The 18,465-nt window shown below is 37.1% G+C and overlaps 1 protein-coding gene across 2 annotated transcripts in view; it reads right to left on the bottom strand.

The window, feature by feature from the left end:
- CACNA2D3 (calcium voltage-gated channel auxiliary subunit alpha2delta 3) overlaps nt 1-18,465 on the bottom strand; it is a 394,699-nt gene that overhangs the window by 203,249 nt on the left and 172,985 nt on the right. For both annotated transcript variants that reach the window (XM_066195341.1, XM_066195342.1), the window contains exons 6-9: nt 14,734-14,865; nt 13,295-13,355; nt 13,058-13,208; nt 4,441-4,515 (exon numbers count right to left, since the gene is read on the bottom strand). In XM_066195341.1, the coding sequence (XP_066051438.1) occupies nt 4,441-4,515; nt 13,058-13,208; nt 13,295-13,355; nt 14,734-14,865 (419 nt within the window). The remainder of the gene's footprint in view (nt 1-4,440; nt 4,516-13,057; nt 13,209-13,294; nt 13,356-14,733; nt 14,866-18,465) is intronic.

Raw genomic sequence — 18,465 nt, 5'->3', positions numbered from 1 at the left:
ACTGTTTCTGCCCCAAAAAGAGAAGAGGTGGGAGGGGATCAAGAGTGACAGTGTTTCAATGAGAAATTGTATAAACCAGACAGCTTTTTTTTTCTTTTTTTTTTTTTGACTAATTGAATTTTCTGAAAGTCTGGTTCTGTGGAAGCCTGTTACATTCCCTGAACATTGTGGATAAGAGTTCCTGCAACCCACCCCTGAATGTGAACGAGCATGTTTATTTGCTACCCGTAGTCCCACTGAATATTCAGCACCAACACCACTAAGCAGCACTCATTTCCCAGGCTGCTATAAGCCCTCAGGCTGAAGCTGTTTCCTGTAGCCTACAAAAAAAAAAATCCTTCCATTCCCTGAAGATGCTCCCGGGACTCGTTTTACCTAGGCAGGCATGGGAACAGGAGAGGATGTGGCTACAGCCCAGCTGCCGGGGGCAGGTGGCAAAGGCAGGATCGATCCCCACATGCCTGAACCTTGGAAAGCCGAGGCTGTGGCTGGGCCAGAGCTTGGGATGAGCGGGGCTTACCCTGCTGGCACCACGGAGCCCTCTCAGCAGGAGCAAACATCACATTTGGCTTACCCTGGAAAGGAGGGTTTGGCATGTCCCCACACCCAGCCGTCGCCCGGCTGCCCCCTTAGTATAATTTAACCCTATTTATTCTGCTGTGAAGCCTGGTTTGCCCTTTAGCTCTCTACAAATGAAGTGCAAGTGAGGACAGCTATTCTTCTAGATTCTGTTGGTTTTGTTAAAGTTGGGAGATAAGGCACGATTCAAAGAATGCCATTCAGCTGTGACACCCTCAGAGTGGAAAGATCCCATTTGAAAACATGTGAACCTTGCAGAAGGACAGCAAAGTAGTTCTGCAATAAATAATTTCAAGACAAATACAGACTGGGGTACTGATCCTGTGAGAGCAATTTTTATTTGGAGTTATTGAGACAGCTGCTTTCCTCGTGAGATTAAAAGCTCCAAACATCTCAGAGTAATTTCTTACCTCTGCTCCTAAGAACTGTCTGTATTTGGTACAAGTGATGTCATATGAACCTAGATGCAGTTAGCAAGAACTGGGGTGTGCATCCGTGCATGATACAGAGGGGATTTTTTCCTTAAGGATCATTTAATGGGCAATTTTTATATTGAAACTCATATATTATGGTTTAAAAAAAAAAAAAAAAAAGAGAGAGAGAGAGAGAGAGAATGCCAAAACGATAGAAATTCAAGTTTATCCAGCATGGGCTAATAGTTTGGTAAAACTAATTGGTTCCATGCAGGTTTCCAGCCACAGTGCTGCATTAAGTGATATGTGTCTTAAGAAAGGTCAGGACTGTTAAAAGCAACAGAAAAGAGTGGTAGAGTGACCTGCTAAAAATTTAGTCCCTGCAATCATCAGCATCATACATGTCCTCTTTCCACATAAAAGAAAACTATAGCAATAAGAAATACCACGACAGCAAATTTTAATTGTTCCTATTTAAAGTTATCATTTGAGAACAGATATATGCGAGCTAAAGAAAAAGTGTTCTAACTTTTTTTAAACACCCGTATTTCTTTTGGTGCTAGTAAAGCTTGTACTGTTAGTGACAGATGTGATCATCCTTGCACCAATTCAAGTGAGGAGAACATTTGACATAAAAATGAAGGAGAGAAAGTTCAGAACTAAATATATAGCTACATTTTCAGACCCAGGTTGGAATTCAAAAAAATCAGGCACATGTAGACATACGTAAACTGAAACAATAGATTATATCAAAATATTTCTTGTCAATCTCCTGTGCTACTTTTCCAGTACAGAAACATGGTCATATGCTGATAATGACTTCTTGGAAAAGCTACAAAACACAGTGTTTGTCTTGATATTCTTCTTGGGTTTTTTATCATTTAATAAACAAAAGAAAGAGTTAATATTATTACCAGTGAACTTGCAAAGGAGTATTTACCTTAAAAGACTGGTTGAGAAAGTGTAATTTTATCTACTTTTTTCTGATATTACAATGGATCAATGGCAATTACAGACACACACACACACACAAAAAAAAAAAAAAAAAAAAAAAAAAAAAAAAAAAAAAAAAAAAAAAAGACTACAGGAGTAGCGTGGTGTACCTGTGAGACTCACAGAAATAAAAGTTATAACCTAAACAGTTGAATACGTTTGATGAGTTTCAAAACACAGCTAAATACTCTGATAGCTCTGGACCAGTCTTGGAATGGGCATGTGAGCAACATTTTAGGACATCTTTTTTCTCTGGGCCTGACCAAAGAGCTATGAATTCAAGAGAAACTTTTCCAGTTAATTCAGTGAGGTTTTGATGAGGCCCCCAGGTAAATTTGCTGTGTCAATACAGTCAAATCACACGGTATCACATCTTACAACAGTATCAGATATTTCAGAAAGCTGTTTTTAACTGGGTTCAGGAGCATGATAACTGAATTACTTGTGGAGGATTAACTGGCTGTCTACCTCCTTGGACAATCTTTACTCTGTACTCTGAGCTACACTGGGGACAATGGAACTTTTGTGCCTTCTAGTGTTTAGGCAAATAAATTTTTAACTTCATTACAGTGCCTAGAAAAATGATATAAGAACGTATAAGCTCATATATAAGAAAGAAATGAAGATTGGCAAAGTCATGGTATATACAAATGCACCAAACTATTACAAGCTACCTATCTCAGGTTTTTTTCTCTAGTTCTGGCCTTTCAAGGAAAGAACCTGAACTACCTCACTAATATAACCAACTAGAAAAAGGTCATATTTAATTATTCCCCCAAACCTTGCATATATTATTCAGTTTATAGACAAAGGACAAAGTTATTCTGTAAATAAATAAATAAATGATTTCACTAACCAGAAATTATATCAACATTTACTCTGAAAAACAAAATATGAACTTTTACTTAGCTATTTTGAAAAATTGAGCACTCTTCATAAAATCTGAGCATTATCTGGGTGGCATAAAAACTTTTTGATCAATTAAATGAAAATAAATCTGACATTAAGTAACATATGGGGGTGGGGTAATCTGCATTTTGATCAGTTGCAGAATGATGGAAAGGTTAACTGTAGGATTCATTCCAGACAGGAAATCTGGGCAATACATTTGGTTTTTTAGGTCTGCATTTAGAACTTGCACAGATTTCATGTGGCTCACTTGAGGCACTCACAATAAAGTGCTTGTTTAGAAAGCTGCATCACAATCACAAATAAGGGACTTCAACATTAAATTATTAGAAACAATTCATGCCCACATAGCAACCACAGGATATTTAGATACCTACAGTGGTAAATATCAAATATATAAAAAGAAGATGCCCATAAGAATAATTTCTGTAGCACATAGATAAAATGCAAAAAAACTCTTGGGAGTAATAAACTGGAATAAAGATCAGCATAACAACATCAAAAATCATTTTGTCTTGGTAAACATAAAGACACTCAGCACTGAGACACTTCAAAGGGTGTTTTCAGAGCTGTGTTCTCTACTTTCTGTAACAGATCAATGACAAGGAGAGCACAAATGAACCAGCACATTGGGTGTTGAGCAGAATTCAGTGTTGAGGTGAAACTTTCCTGTTTACTTTTTTTTAGTGAAAATAGAAACTACTTAAAGAAAGACATATGACGGCTGCCCTCTCCAGCCATAGGCAAGACTCAGAACAGATGGACAAAACACTTTGAGAGGAAGCCTTAGCAAGGAAGAAGCTCTATAATAACAGACGTGGCTCATTTTAACAGGCCGTTCCCTCTACAAGAATCACAGGGCTTTTCAACCATCTTATTTCATAATTTCACATGGCATAAACAATCTTGCCTCAGCTCCTAAAGTGTGTCTGCGCAGAACCACTGCAGAAAACTGTCAGGCAATAAACTAAACTTCAAGCTACAGAATCACACTGCAATCTCTCTTCACATTAAATTTGCACTGTAGTCACCATAATTTTTTTTTTCCTAAATAATTCTAGCAGGATGAAACTAATCTGAACATTTTCACAGAACACTCTTAAATGAGTACATTATTACATTGACAGACCTGTTTGGAATGTTAAATACTTTTATTCTTATAGTATTACATTTATTTAGAGATTTTGCTTCAACTTTAGTGTGACTTTGAGTTAAGAATGCAATTTCTTCCTCATTAATTTTTGTTAACAGAATGATAGTTCAATTTAAAGTGGTTGAAATATTTTACTTAAAGTAATTACCAAAGTTTATTAAGAGTATATTTTCAACGGCTCCTGCAATTTTCCATTAAGTTTATTCAACCAAATTGACTAGGAGATTATTTCTTTCTTTCTATGGAGTCATATAAAACTCCTTTGAAATGGTATGAGTAGAATAATTAATAAATTTTAATAATGGAATGCATTGTACTAGGAAAAAATCATTATAGCACATTGTTACCCACTGCATCCCAGCTCTCCACTGTTTTGTTACTTTCATTCCTTACCTCTTTGTTGGCTCTGTCTGCTTGAACTAATGTTCCATTCAGACACGGCTCTACATAGTGGAGTTCTTCATTATACTACAGAGGGAAATACAAAGTATGATGAAAAATTTAATTAAAAGAATTGGAAGATACAAGTCAATTTAATGACTTAGAACTACAGTGAATGAAATATGCACAGAAAGCAAGAACAATAGGATTTTGTTCATTTTAAATATTGGCTGTGGTATTTCTTTTCCTATACATGATTATTAATTTTTCAGATGTTTGTAATTCTAAAGGAGCGTTGAAAGGATGCCAAAACTCAGGTGGACTTAAGGATGCTACATAGCACTAGCTGGCAAAAATATCTCTCAAATTCAAATCTGGGTAATATTAAGAGATCATGTTTGATACATCACAAACTGAACTCCCAAGTCTTTTACACATATAGGAAAAGTCCTGAAAAATATTTGTGGCACTGTCTAACATTTTAAAAGGTTAATACGGGAACAACTACACCAAAAAAATCTGTAAATTGAATTAATCGTAAAAATGACTGACAGTTCTCAAAATTTCAGCCAAGCAGTCGCTTATTATACATAAAGTTATGAATATGTCACAGATCTTGAAGGAATTATCTGTTATTTTCACAAGGTGTAGGTAAGTTAGATAGTCCTACATTCAGAAGCACCCTAAGCATTAAAAAAAAAAAAAAACGAAAGCTCATCTGCAGTCAGTGGAACTTGCAATGGATGACTGATTGAAATTTGGACTTGTTTCAATATTTTAAACCTTTGAACACTGGTGAAATTAATAAAGAAGTACCTTCAACAGATAGTTTTCTAGATAGAACCTTAACTGCATTCTTTCTCCTGCTAATTTAATCTCCTTTAGAACTAGATAACTTTATAAGTTGTCACAGATCAAACTGTAAGGACTTTGTTTCTAGGCTTTAGGTGGTTTCATCCTTTCATAAAGGGTTAAGTGAATCAAAACATCCACAAAAAACAACACAAAGACAATCAGGGAAAACATTTCATTAGATTAATGTAAGCATTTACTCCCTTCTTCCTCCACCTCAGTGGGAACAAAGAAAGCTCTCCAATAAATGGCTCATAACAAAAAGCTGCTCAGACAGGGGTGTCTGTCACTGGGAATTCTCAATGCCTCTCTCTGCCTGTAGCTTCAAATTTGCTCTACTCCCTTCAATTTAACACCACTCCTTTCCCTCTACTATGCAGCGCGTAATTTGCATACTACGCGGCGTGTATTGTGATACTACGCAGCACGTAATTTGATACTACGGGACTTTGGACACCTGTCGTCACCATTCATTCCAGCAGTGCACTCACTACTCACCACATTCATCACCACATAATTACTCTTGCACAGGGAAGAGTATTTAATTTGAACTGCATGAAGGCACTGTGCCAGACTCAGTCCTCAGCTATAAGGGAATATAAACCCAGAGTAACTCGCTATTACTGGATATACAGATCATTTATATCAGCATCAGCATAGGAACTGGTTTTATAGAAACAAGAAAAAAATATTTGAAAGATATACACACAGAATTTCTGCAGCAGATTTGCGTGCTTCCCTAATTGCTTTATTGCCATCAATGTTATTTCAATGTATGAGAGTGTATGGACTTTTCTATTGTTCCACAGTTAATACAAAGTACAAGGCAAAGGCTACTGGAGCAGTTTAGAGTCACCAAGAGTGTCCCATGTGCTTCTCAGCCTCATAACAGTTTATTGATCTGATAAGTGATGTACTTTCCCCTGCAGTTTCTCTCTTCAGACCACTTTCTAATCTATCTCTGGAGAGTCATTGCAAAATAATAATGCCAAATCTACACAGCATCTCCTGTTATAGTCCAAAGTCAAGACCATACTCCATTCTATTTTAAAAAATAAAACACTGAAAATCTGTGACAGACTGATACATCAGCCCCTACCCTCAAGCTTTTTTCTGGTCATACACAGGTGTTTCTCAAATGTTCTTTAATCAAGATACTTTCCAGTTAAGCTTCTTCTTAGTTTTATCTCTGTAGCTGTCATTGGAAATTAGAAGAGCATACGTGTTTATCATACCAGGCACAGTGTCTGCCAACATGCAATAAAATGCTAAAGGCTTAAACACCTTCATGTAAGTAAATTCAAGGTTTCCTAATGTTGTAGCAACACCACCTTTTTTTTTTTTCTTTTTTTTTTTTTTTAAGGTCCGTAACTACCAGCAAATAAATGAAACTACTTCCTACTCTATCAGGCCTTGCATGTAAACAGTTGTAATTTCTGTCCACTAGATTTCTAAAAGATTTAACTGCTATTTTGAGTAACTCATGCCATCAGGCTATTCACAGAGACTGCAGCTGCACCACAACCAGAGAGATTGCCAGTAGTTTCCCACTAAGTCTTCAGTGTTGTGCAGGATAAAAGACACTCACACTTTGAGAGAGGATATGCTTCAAGTCCCTTCACAGCCCCCTTTCAAAGAAGCAACCTGCTTCAGAAAAGGGTAATTCAAAGTCTTCATTCTCACATAGAGAACACAATTGCATGGAAAAGGTAGATATTGATCCTTCTGAAACCCAGAAAAATTGTGGCACTATTTCCAGTTGTGGCATCTAATTCACCTTGAGATTATTCCTACCAAAAATATGTTAAGCAATGTAGCATACAGGGCAGAAGAAGCTGGAGGGTGCCAACATGTGAAAAGGAATATATCATGTAATGGTGTTCCAAGATAAGAAGCACAACTTGGAAGTGTTCTCTGTGTTCTGCATCTATTGTAGATATAAATGAAAGCACAGTAAGAAAAATCTTTATATAAAAAGGTATAGAAGCTTCTCATGGTTTGAATTCTTGCAAGGGTGCATTTTATTGACCTCTTTAAATTTTTATCTCTTTACTAATTGGAAACACTTTCTAATAGTTTTTTAAAATCTCAAATATAAACAGATGGAAAAATTCACTGCATAGAATTATTTCAGTTCCTAATGAAATTCCCAAAAGAGCATCTGTCTAAGTCTACAAAAACTGGAATTCTGATCTAACATGTGAAAGCATTTAAGCAGCATTTGCTACTTAAACTTGTATATCCACTTGATAAGATCCTTAGTACAACTTTAACTTTCTAGTGAAACACCTAACTTGTGCTTCACAGCATAGGTTTGATTTCTTTGCCCTTGTCATAGGGTGTTTTACAGTGATGTTGGTGATGCCTTTCTTTTAACAGTGCCAAATCTTTAAAGTGCAAGAAGTGAAGAAATTCTCCCCTCCTCCACCTCCCCACTACCTCATCAGTAATTTGGACTTAGTCCTGTGTTTCTTCTGACATGTAAAATTTCATATTTAGTGAAATAACTTCCTGATCTGATTAACAACTGCTGCCTTCACCAGCAATGCCCAGTATAGATGTCTGGTTAATTTACCTCAGTGAAAAGCTGCATTTTTCAGGAGTTCTTGTATTACATTGTTTTCTCACGTTTCCTAGTGTTACATGTCCCTTTCCTCCATACCCTGGCATGTGACATCTCTGCACGCGATCGTAGTGACAGTAGTAGCTGGGAGAGCTGATACCAGCACAAGAGCTGGGAATAGCTTGTTTTGCTGAGGGGAGGGAGGTAAAAAATAATTACCTTCCTTTCTGAGCTCTTCTTTGAAAACCCTGGGTTACTCTTGTAAGTTAAACATGTAATTACACTGATATTTATTATTTTATTTACATAGTTAGTTATCTGCCTTATTACTTCACATTATTTGTCCCTCTTCATGTTTCTTTGCACCATAGGCATAAAAATGTAAGTGGGCTAAAATGTGGACTAAGAGAAACCATAGAGTTATTTAGAGAATACATACACTGGCCTACATTCTATAATAGGATACTATTCATATTCTGAAAATGAGATATATATGGTTTTAGCACACCTACACAAGTAGTATACATTTTCCTTAGCATTTTCCAGATTTCTTCTCTGTCACATTTAAGCTGCCTGGCACAAGGTCCACAGAAATAAATTAAATTCCTATTTTCTTGTGCAACAATACACAGCTAAAACACTTCACATTATATTAAAGCATATTCAGATAACAAATTTAGCTCAGCCTAAGAAGCCAATCCAGAAAAGGAACCAAAGGAATTGGTGTTTCCATAGTTTACTGGGCTGAAAAAGTGGCACACAAGCACAGCCCACTGCTTGGAGACTTCATATGGAGGTTTATTTTGGCTGCCTCTCTTTGTCAGCCTGCTCACACATCAGTTCTACAGAATCTGATTATTCAGGCAGGCTGGAAAGTAAATTTATCCATGATCTATTCTATAGGAATAAAAAAAAAAAAAAAAAAAAAAAAAAAAAAAAAAAAAGCAGACTATTTATATTGGAAAATTCTACATATTAATACTGGGATCTATATTACTGTGCTTTGAATTAAAAAATACTTTTATTCTAATCAATTTTGATAAAAGGGTGTGTCTAAAGCAGTAAAATTAATTTAACATTCTTGGCTCAGTTAATATTTTGCTAATTCAATGTAGAGTTTGTATAACAGCATTTAAAAATTTCCAGCATTTGACAAAATTAGTATTCGTTCAATGATAATATTGTTAATTTAATGCTTGACTTGGAATTATACTTCAAAGTGAATTGGAAAAATATGTCATTTCTCTTGTTGTTGCAGATAGCTCTGTTCATTTACCAGTGAACTGACCTTAAATTTTAACATAGGCAGCATAAAATCGCTCTTGTATTTCAATAATTTTTTTTTTACAATTCAACTATCTAGTCCATCAATTTCAGATGGATATTGCAACAACCTACCCATGAAAGCAAAAATGATCTTTAACATTATCCTTTTATGATTATTCTCTGGAAAGACCTACAGTTTTTCTGCTTTCTAGTATGTATAAATCTATCTCTCTATATATATATACACGTAGATATACAAAAATACATGCAAGTATTCATTCTGTTAATCACTGTGCATAATAAAGCCATCCTGACAGTCACAGTCATTCAAGTTCAAAATTTTGCTTCATCTAGTAAGTACACATCGTTTGCCCAGATTTCCCACACTCATAAAGCTCTTATTCCACCTCAGATTTTGGTCTGGGGAGAGAGGGAGGTACTTGGCCATTGGTCTGAGACTTCCAGATGCCCAGGAGCCCTCACAGAGCAACAATGTGGAGTGGCCTTCAGAGCAGTCAGTCTGAGCAAGGATCAGCCGTGTGCTCTTTGAAGGTTCAGTCTCCACCACCTGGGCACAGCAGATCTATTTTTGCACACACTGCACAGCTGGACAGCTCTGACAGTGGCAATCTGCTTGTACAGAGGGCATTTCTTCGACTGACACGTGCATCTTACCTTCAAATGAAACTGCTGTCACATCAGCAGGCTATGCCTGAATTACAAAGAGTAAGATGTAATCTCACTCAAACATTTGTCTACAGGTAAAAGCTGTATGGGATTTTCAGTGCTTTCACACCAAGCAGCCTCTTATGTGGGCTTTGTTGTCTCGTGTTTTGATCACTGAAAACATCTCCGTTCTTGACAAATTTCATTTGGCCTGCTGGCACTTGGTCAAAGCAATGCTTCGGAAGCAATTTCTGCAGATAACATAAATCACAGTGACTGGCTTTACTGTGGCCCCTCGCTATGTCTTTCACACACCGCATTTTGAGAGCAGTTCATTGTTCAGCCCCAGCCTACCTGTGCCATTCCTCACAGCACGGGTAGGTTGGGGTTGAACCATGAACCGCTTTCAAAATGTGGTGTGCAAAACCCCTGAACTGCCCCCTCCCTTCTCCACGGCACAGGTCTCTCTTGCTAGTTTGTTCCATTTTCAAGCAAACTTTTTCTTTAGTTTGTTTACACCGTTATTTTTTTTGTCTTGAGAGACAGCAAGAGGAAGCTGAGTCAGGGGAGGTTTAGATTATACACCAGGAAAAGATTTTTCAACCAGAGGGTGCTTGAAGAGTGCAACAGGCTCCCCAGGGGAGTGGTCACAGCACCAAGCCTGCCAGAGTTCAAAGAGTGTTTGGACAATGCTCTCAGGCACCTGGTGGGATTCTTGGGGTGTCCTGTGCAGGGCCAGGAGTTGGGTTTGATGATGCTGATGGATCCCTTCTAACTTAGCATATTCCATGATTCCATGACTTAGTACAAAACTCTCTACAAACTCTTCCTGCAGAGCCCCAAGGCGACAGGACAACACTTTACCCCCTTGCCACCACTCCTGTCATGCTCTCTTTGTTCCCCTTACATTTCTGTGGTACCTCTTTCAATGAACCTTCTTGTTCATATCCGCACATCAACATCCTAATGAAATTAAACAGCTGAGCTGGTAGGCATTAGAACACATTCTCCATTGCTATTTCTACTTATTAAACAAACACACACGTATCAGTCCTAAAAGAGGTTCTAGAGAGGAGAGAACCTACTGAGGAAAGAATTACCTCAGACAAATGATGCAATTAGCAGAGTAATTAGGTGTCTTTCTAAAAATTCAGAATTTCTGATACTAGCCAAGCACTGCAGGAGGGCTGCAGAGTGGGAGAGGGCCACAAAGTGCCCTGTGCCCTCACAGCCAGTTCCCGTCAGCACCAGCTGTGGCTGCAGACACTGCAAGGTGCCCAAATGCAGGCACAGCAGCCTGGGGGCTGTCGAGCCTGGAAAGAGCCATCAGCAGCTGGAAACATCTGGAAACACAGCTGAGGAAATGTCATGGTGAAAAGGATGTGCTGCTGGACACCGGGGGCTGTGGGTGACCCATGCCCAGGGTGAGGACACCACTGAGGGAGCCAGGCTGAGCTGCGGACACCCCTGAGGGACTGTGGCCACGGGTGACCCAGCTGAAGGGGACAATAACGAGCAGGGAAGGCCCAGCCAGGAGGGACAGGGAGAAACTGCAAAGACAGAACTGCTACTGGAAACCGACCCTTGGCTCAGCTGCCTTGGGCGTTCCTGCACCTCACCCTGAGAGGGGAGAGACTGGGAGGGCAGCGAAGGCGCTGGGACTGGCCCCAGGGAGGTGCTGGGCACAGTTTCAGCCAGGAGGAAAGGCTCAGGTGGGTGATTCTTTCCTTTTCTCAACACAAATTCAGTGATCAGAAGCTTGTGTAACTTGACAGTAAGTTATGTAAAAAATTCTGTGACTCCATGGTGTTTTACATACAGCTCAGTCCATTTTCAAATAGACTTTAAATTGGAAAAAGTGATGATTAGCATTTTCATGCATTAAAAAGTATGAAAAAAGCTACCTTTTATAAAGATTTTTTAAAAAGTATTTGTGCAGTATTTCCACTGTACTACTTAGGCAAAATCATTAGTTTGGATTCAAGCTATGTATGGGGTTTTTTTGGTTTGTATTTTTTTTTTTTGTTATAGATGAGCCTTTTGATTTTCCCACAGTAAAATTTTCACTTAAAAAACCAACTTTTCTTTTTTTTTTCCTAGATAATTCACAGCAACTGTTACAACTACTGATAAACAGAGATTTTGCACCAAAAATTGGCTGGTCAGGGACCTCAGTAACTACTCAAAACATTCTTTCAACTTACAGAAGTTATTTAATTACAGTTAATCAAAATTTTTTAAGGACAGTAAATCTTTTTTTTTAATAAAGTATGTAATATATCTTTATACAACATGAATTTCTGCTAATTATGCAAATATCATGCAAAGAGATTAATATGAAAGATAGTCTAAACTGCTTGCATATACTTCATGCACATATATTTCATTTTCTATACAATCTCAATGATTTAAACTTGTGTCTCTGGGGTGATTTAATTTAATACACAAAGGACACTTCCCTTGTAGCAAAAAAAAGGCCAAAATCTTCCTTGTATTCAAGAAGTTGAAGACATTTACACATTGGAGAAAACCATTTATTTATAAAGTAGGGAGAGAACATCAGAGAAAGAAAATTAATGTAACAACCAATTCCTCCTCCCTTCCCTCCCCTGCAAATTATAGTTCTGATGTCAGTTTTGGATTTGTCGAAGTCATCCGTACCCACAAGATTAATCCCATTACTCTTAAGTACAGTAAAACCGGCCTCATGTTATAGCTTTAAAACTCGTACCTGTACCATGGAAAACTCACTACCATGCAGAAGGGGAGCGACTGAGGATCTGATTTCTCACCGTTAGTAAACACCTCTACACAACTTCCACATACATACATTTCAGATCAGAACATGACCATTGAGGGGTTATGTTGGCATTTTTTCATGCCATGCAAGCCTTACCAAAAGCTAAAATCTGAATCGATTAATTCTTACATTTTTACTCATTTTGCATATTGCACTGTATTGCAGAAACTGAGCGGGGAAAAGGGAAAAGCATATATATATATATATATATATATATATAACTATTCTTTGCAACCCCAGACTGAAGACTACTTCTTTAAGGGGTTTCAAATTGCAAGTCATAGACAAACAATCTGAAACCTCTGACACTTGAAGAACCTTGCACTGAAAAAACACAATGCCTGTCCAGTGGGTTCAGATGTCGTCTTATCCATCACCTGCCTGCAACATTTTTCAAGTGGCTTGTGTGAAGTAAAACATGACAGATAGCAAGAAATGATGGAAGAAAAACACTAAAAAAAAAAAGATCCTGAGACACTCACAGCAATTATATTGAAGAAGTCATCATCTCCAAGGGTATCCAAAATAGATGAAACTGTCTGTTTTGCAATAGTCAAGCGAAGCCCTTTCATACTGCCACTGACATCCACTAAAATTACCACGTCTTTTGGAGAAGTTGCTGCCTGGATGTACCTGAGATAAAAGACAAAACTTCTTTTAAAGACAGTACTTTTCATCATTTCAAATTTCTTAAACACTGATAGTCATCAATTGCCTACCACTTTCTGTTTCTGCAGTCAAATGCAATGACTCCATTCTCATCAGGTTCCCATTTAATTCCTGTTCAAAAAAATAGAGAAAAAATATTAAATTAAATTTTCACAGTAACTGTTCAAAATTTATCTGTGGTATTGGGACTAAGTAACAGTTAATGGAGTTTCATACTTTAATTTAACAAGCAGTGCTGTCATAACATCGGAAATACTGGGAGGAAGAAAAGTTCCTTAATTAGGGCAACCAGAAATATTTTTTTTCCTCACTCCTTTTTAGTCTACTGTAAGGTGAAACCTCTTCAGGCCTACTATGTCCATTGTACTATTTTCACAAAGTTCTTGCCATTCTTGGTCTTTGGTGCTGGCAAGCTTTATCACATCTTGCCAAGTCCTTTCCAGACCTTGAGCACTTCCTACCCATGGCTGACTCCAGCAGCTCCCATTACATTACTTGCTTCACTCACAGGTCATACTCTGAATTTGCACTCACATCACTATGAAGAGGTCATATCTCCTGGCTGTGGGTCAGAAGAAATATGATAAAAATATCAAAAAGGAAAAAAAATTACAGGGGAATTCTTCCTGCTTTTTACAGTCATTTTCTGGCACAAAACAAGAAATACCCTTGAAAAGAAGGACTAATATTTGAAATATCATGGAGCTTAGGAACTGAAATAAAATCTAAAATGAACACAGATACAGTAGCCATTATTCTCAGCCACTTTCAGACACACAGGCTTATAGTGAACTTGCTTAAACTCCAAACTCAGAGAAACATGGGGTGCTAACCCCCATCAGCCAAAGGAAGAATACCCACCATGAGCCTGATTTAAAGTTACAGAAGCTGAAAATCAGTTTAATTAACTTCACAGTTTATTATAATGTGGTAAATTTTGTAGAGGATTAAACATAAAACTTAATAGGCAACAAAATAGGCTTTAACCTATTTTTATAGAAATAATACAAGTGATGTGAATGCATTTTATTATAACTGGTGTGAAAATAAACTTTCAAACAAGTTTTTTAAATCTTGAAATGTAAATCTGCTAAGTTAAGTGGAAGTTTAAAAATAGAACAACAAACGATGATGAAGCCTTACCATGTGCATTGATAGAGCACACAATTTAAGTTTAGTACTGTATGAAGGCTCTAATCCATTTGCCCTCCTTCCTCACAGCCTGTTTAGAAGTTATTTTTCGCATGTGTGTATATGTCTATCTGAATAGGAATTTTTATGAGTACATGAGTTATCATGAGGGTTTCACCTCCAAATAGAAATTGGTAGAAAAACCTCAACATCTTCAACATGTTGATTGGAAATCTCTCTGAGAACTAGATGAAATAAAATCAAACCTGCAAGTGTCTGTGGCAGTCAGGCTTTGTGACAATACTGAATGCAGCCATAGCATTCTTTACTGTATTTTATGAATTTCTCTTCTTCCTACCTGGATATTGCCTGAAAAATCCTTTTGCACTTCCAAAGTACTGCCAGATGAGAGAAGGATCACGATCAAAGTTATCAACAAACACCTTATTTAAAGATTCTGACCAATAAACTCCATTTACAATGGCTGGATCTGGAAAATAAATAAAGAACACATACACATACAATGAAAAGTGATTTTATCTAAGTAGAATCCCATGAACTCTACCATCTTCAGCTTATTCAATATCCAAAAATCTATCAACTGAAAACTATTGCAAAATGGTTTTAGTTTCCTTTGTCAAATAAGTGATCCTAAAAAAATATCACTTAAAGAACAGAAATACGGCTTAAATAGAGGAGAGAAACCTGGTACTACTTTTTAGATAAGTTAAAACTGCTCTTTAAAAGCACCTATCCTCAACCACCACATCACTTGCTCTGGAGAACATAAATAAGTCAATCTAATTTAGATTATTTACTCAATGTACCTTCCCTAAATGCATAGAATGTCTCATGGCAACACTTTAGTTTTTTAAACATTAGATATGGTAATGTTTGAAAGTTTTCATGTTGAAACAGAAAGTGCAATACCTTTTATTTCACACTTGAATTATGATATGCATAAAAACACAACATCTCGTGACAAATTCCACCAGTTGTTATTTGGAAAGCATTGAACCCACATTCCACAACAATTACCAATTAGATTCTTTTTCCATAGAAAGAGAACTACAAAGCAAATCCTTGATGCTGAAACTGCTCTGTTGAAGGCATCCCCATCCATCAATCCCTAAAACCTCAAGCTGCCCAAGTATATTTTTAAGCTTCAGATTTGGTTCAATGGTGGGAAATGAGAAACCAATGAACACATCTTAGTTACTGGATTTCTACCCATGAATTTTGGAAGGTGAGAAACGATTAAGATACAGAATATTCCCAGTTCAATCTTATGTGAAGTCAGCAGAATAGAAAGGAAAAAATAGAACTGAAATCACAGATGTGTTATTTAATTTGCAAAAGTGTGCATACATTAATACAGAGTAACATTTGCTCAAGCATTTGAAATAAAGCAGCCATTAGCTTGCAAAATAATGTCACTGTACTGATTTCAGAAGACTGCTTCAAATGTGATTTTAATGGAGTGGAAAAAAGGCAAATTGTTATCTTCCCCTTCATTCATCAAGAAAAGCAGAAAAATGGAAATGTCTCAGCTACACAACTTTGCATTTTGCTTTCACCTAAATATTTAGGTTTATATATAGATGAAATGCTGAAAAAGCAAGGTCAACAAAACAGATGTTGTTTTTAAAACATGTGCAGTGTAGTTACTTGTTTCTCTAGAGGATGAAATATACACTTAAAATCTCTGACACCAGACACATCAAAAAAACGGATGTCACTGGTCCAAGAGCACTGCTTCAGCCCTGCCTAGCAAAACCCACTGTCCAGTTGTTTCCCAATCTGATGGTACCCCAATAATGAGCTGTGACCAAAACATCACAAATCAGCTCTCAAGACTGAGATCTATCATTGGCTTGTAAAACTATGCTCCTATGTCAACATTCCAAAATATCAGCCCACTGTTCAGCATTTAGACATTACCTGAGATGTGAAGCACTAAAATGCAGATTCTATTCCGCAGCCCACAGGAACTTCCCAGTACAAGTTCAAACACTGATACTCTGATTCTGCTCCTACATTTCTAATGGAGTATCCAAATCACTAGAGATTGCAGTGGCATTGCTGACTGAGCATCAAAATCCTGAGATAAGGCAATAAATTTAATTCGTCTTTGAAAAGAGCAAACAAGTTCAGAGGGTTGGGTTTGGGTTTTGTTCTTTTACTTTTCCTGGTGTTGCTAGAAAAGTCTGTTTAGCGGAAAAGAGAAGGCACCATTTCTCAAGCCTCTAGAGGGTCATAAGCTCTTTATATGCCCTTCAGTCATCAGGATTAGTGAAATGCCAAACAAATCAAACAGAATAATTCTATATTAGTTTGTATGTAAAATAACCTGCGATACTTCTTAGCAATTTATGTTTGGATGTCATTCCAACACTGCCCATTGTACAGTTTTATCAATTCATTGGATGTCTCCTATCCTGGATTCCTCAGGGCTTAATTTTTAATGTCCTTTCCTAATGAATCTGAGCTCTTGTGCACTCATGGGCAGAACTCTCTGCCACCCAACCCAATGACAATTTTCTTTGAATTGTATATGCATTCCAGTTCTATAAGGTCATGACACAACTTCAGTCATTCACCTCTTAAGTTCTGAATTGAAGTCCTTCAAGTAGCATATTAAAAATATATTTGTATATAAAAATACAAATATAAATCACTTAAAAACCAAAATTTCAATATGATTGTAAATATACTTATAAATATATATTATAAATATCCATGGATATTTTGGATTACTTTTTTAGACTATCTGTGAAGAGCCACTTAACATGTTTATATATCCGTGTTACGGATTAGAGAACTCCATGGAAATAAAATCAGGAAATTTTCCCTGAACGAGACTGGTGGAGTCTATATTCTGCATTTGGCTGACAACACTAATCATCCAACTGCTGATCACCCTAAACATTAATTCAGTGACTCTGAAACGAATAGATTTATTTTTTCAGCTGGAAGGAGTATAAATCAGGCATTTTAAATAAGAGGGCACAACTAAAATGTGACCTATGGTCACTGTGTTCCTTCACAATCAAAGCTGGTGACAATTCCCTGCCTTCCCACACACTGTCTGTCTGTTATTCCGGCTGTTCTTTTTACAATATATCAAGTTATGTTTTAGGCATCAACCGCTTTAATAAAAGAAGCAAATAGGGCTACAATCAGTTTGAACCTTGTAATAAGAAGAAAAGTGGTGTAGGGACAAATGTAGCCACAGTACAAAAGAGCAGCCCTGGAAATCGTGAGTCTCCACTGGCTGCTGTACCTGCAGGCAGGAGGATTTCACACTGGGGCTCTTTGTTCTGAACTTTATAACGCTGCTGTGTGGCTGCATCTCTGTCCACATGTACCATCCCAAATACAACTGCATTTCTGACCTTAGGTTCTCATTAAAATTTTACACTCTCATTATCTAATAACCTGTATCTTAAACTTGTTCTGGGCAATTTCTAATCTTAGAAATTACACTAAACAGTTAAAATTCCCCTAATATTTCATTTAGAAACAGTATTGTTAAGTTTTTCAATTACTGGCGAACATCATCTGCATCCCCCAGATAGTTAAATGTCAATAGTGGTAAATTAATCTGTGTGAATATTCAGAAATTTGGTGAGGGAGGGAAAAAAAAAAAAAAAGTAAAGCTTAATATAAATGCAAAATCATTAATGGGATGTTATGGGGCTCAGAGATAATAAATATAAATAGCGTTCACCACGGCTCTTGAAATATAATTTCTGCTTTTGCTTCCTGGCAGATAAAATATAATTAAAATATTCCCTTTCCCTTGTCTTTTAGATGAGCTGGTTTGCAATTATATGGGATTTTGCTCCACCACTGTTTGTGTAGCTGTTACCTGTTTTTACTGACATTTAACATAAAACCAACCTCCAGGAAAATAGGTACAGTGACACGAAACTGCAATGAGATTGCCAAAGAACAGTACAAATACATGTAGCAATTAAGTGGCTGTCACAGATCCTCCTGGCCCAAAAAAGACTGAAGTCTCAACAAAGGCAATGAGGGTGCACAGACTAAAAGTGCAACAGCCAAAGGTAATGACTTTTTTTTTGTT

The sequence above is a fragment of the Chamaea fasciata genome, unplaced genomic scaffold, assembly GCF_029207755.1.
Source record: "Chamaea fasciata isolate MVZ Bird 193981 ecotype frontalis unplaced genomic scaffold, bChaFas1.0.hap1 SCAF_13, whole genome shotgun sequence".
In the NCBI taxonomy this organism is placed as follows: domain Eukaryota; kingdom Metazoa; phylum Chordata; class Aves; order Passeriformes; family Sylviidae; genus Chamaea; species Chamaea fasciata.
The sequence above is the reverse complement of the archived record's forward strand: the minus strand, read 5'-3'. Positions and strand labels throughout refer to the sequence as shown.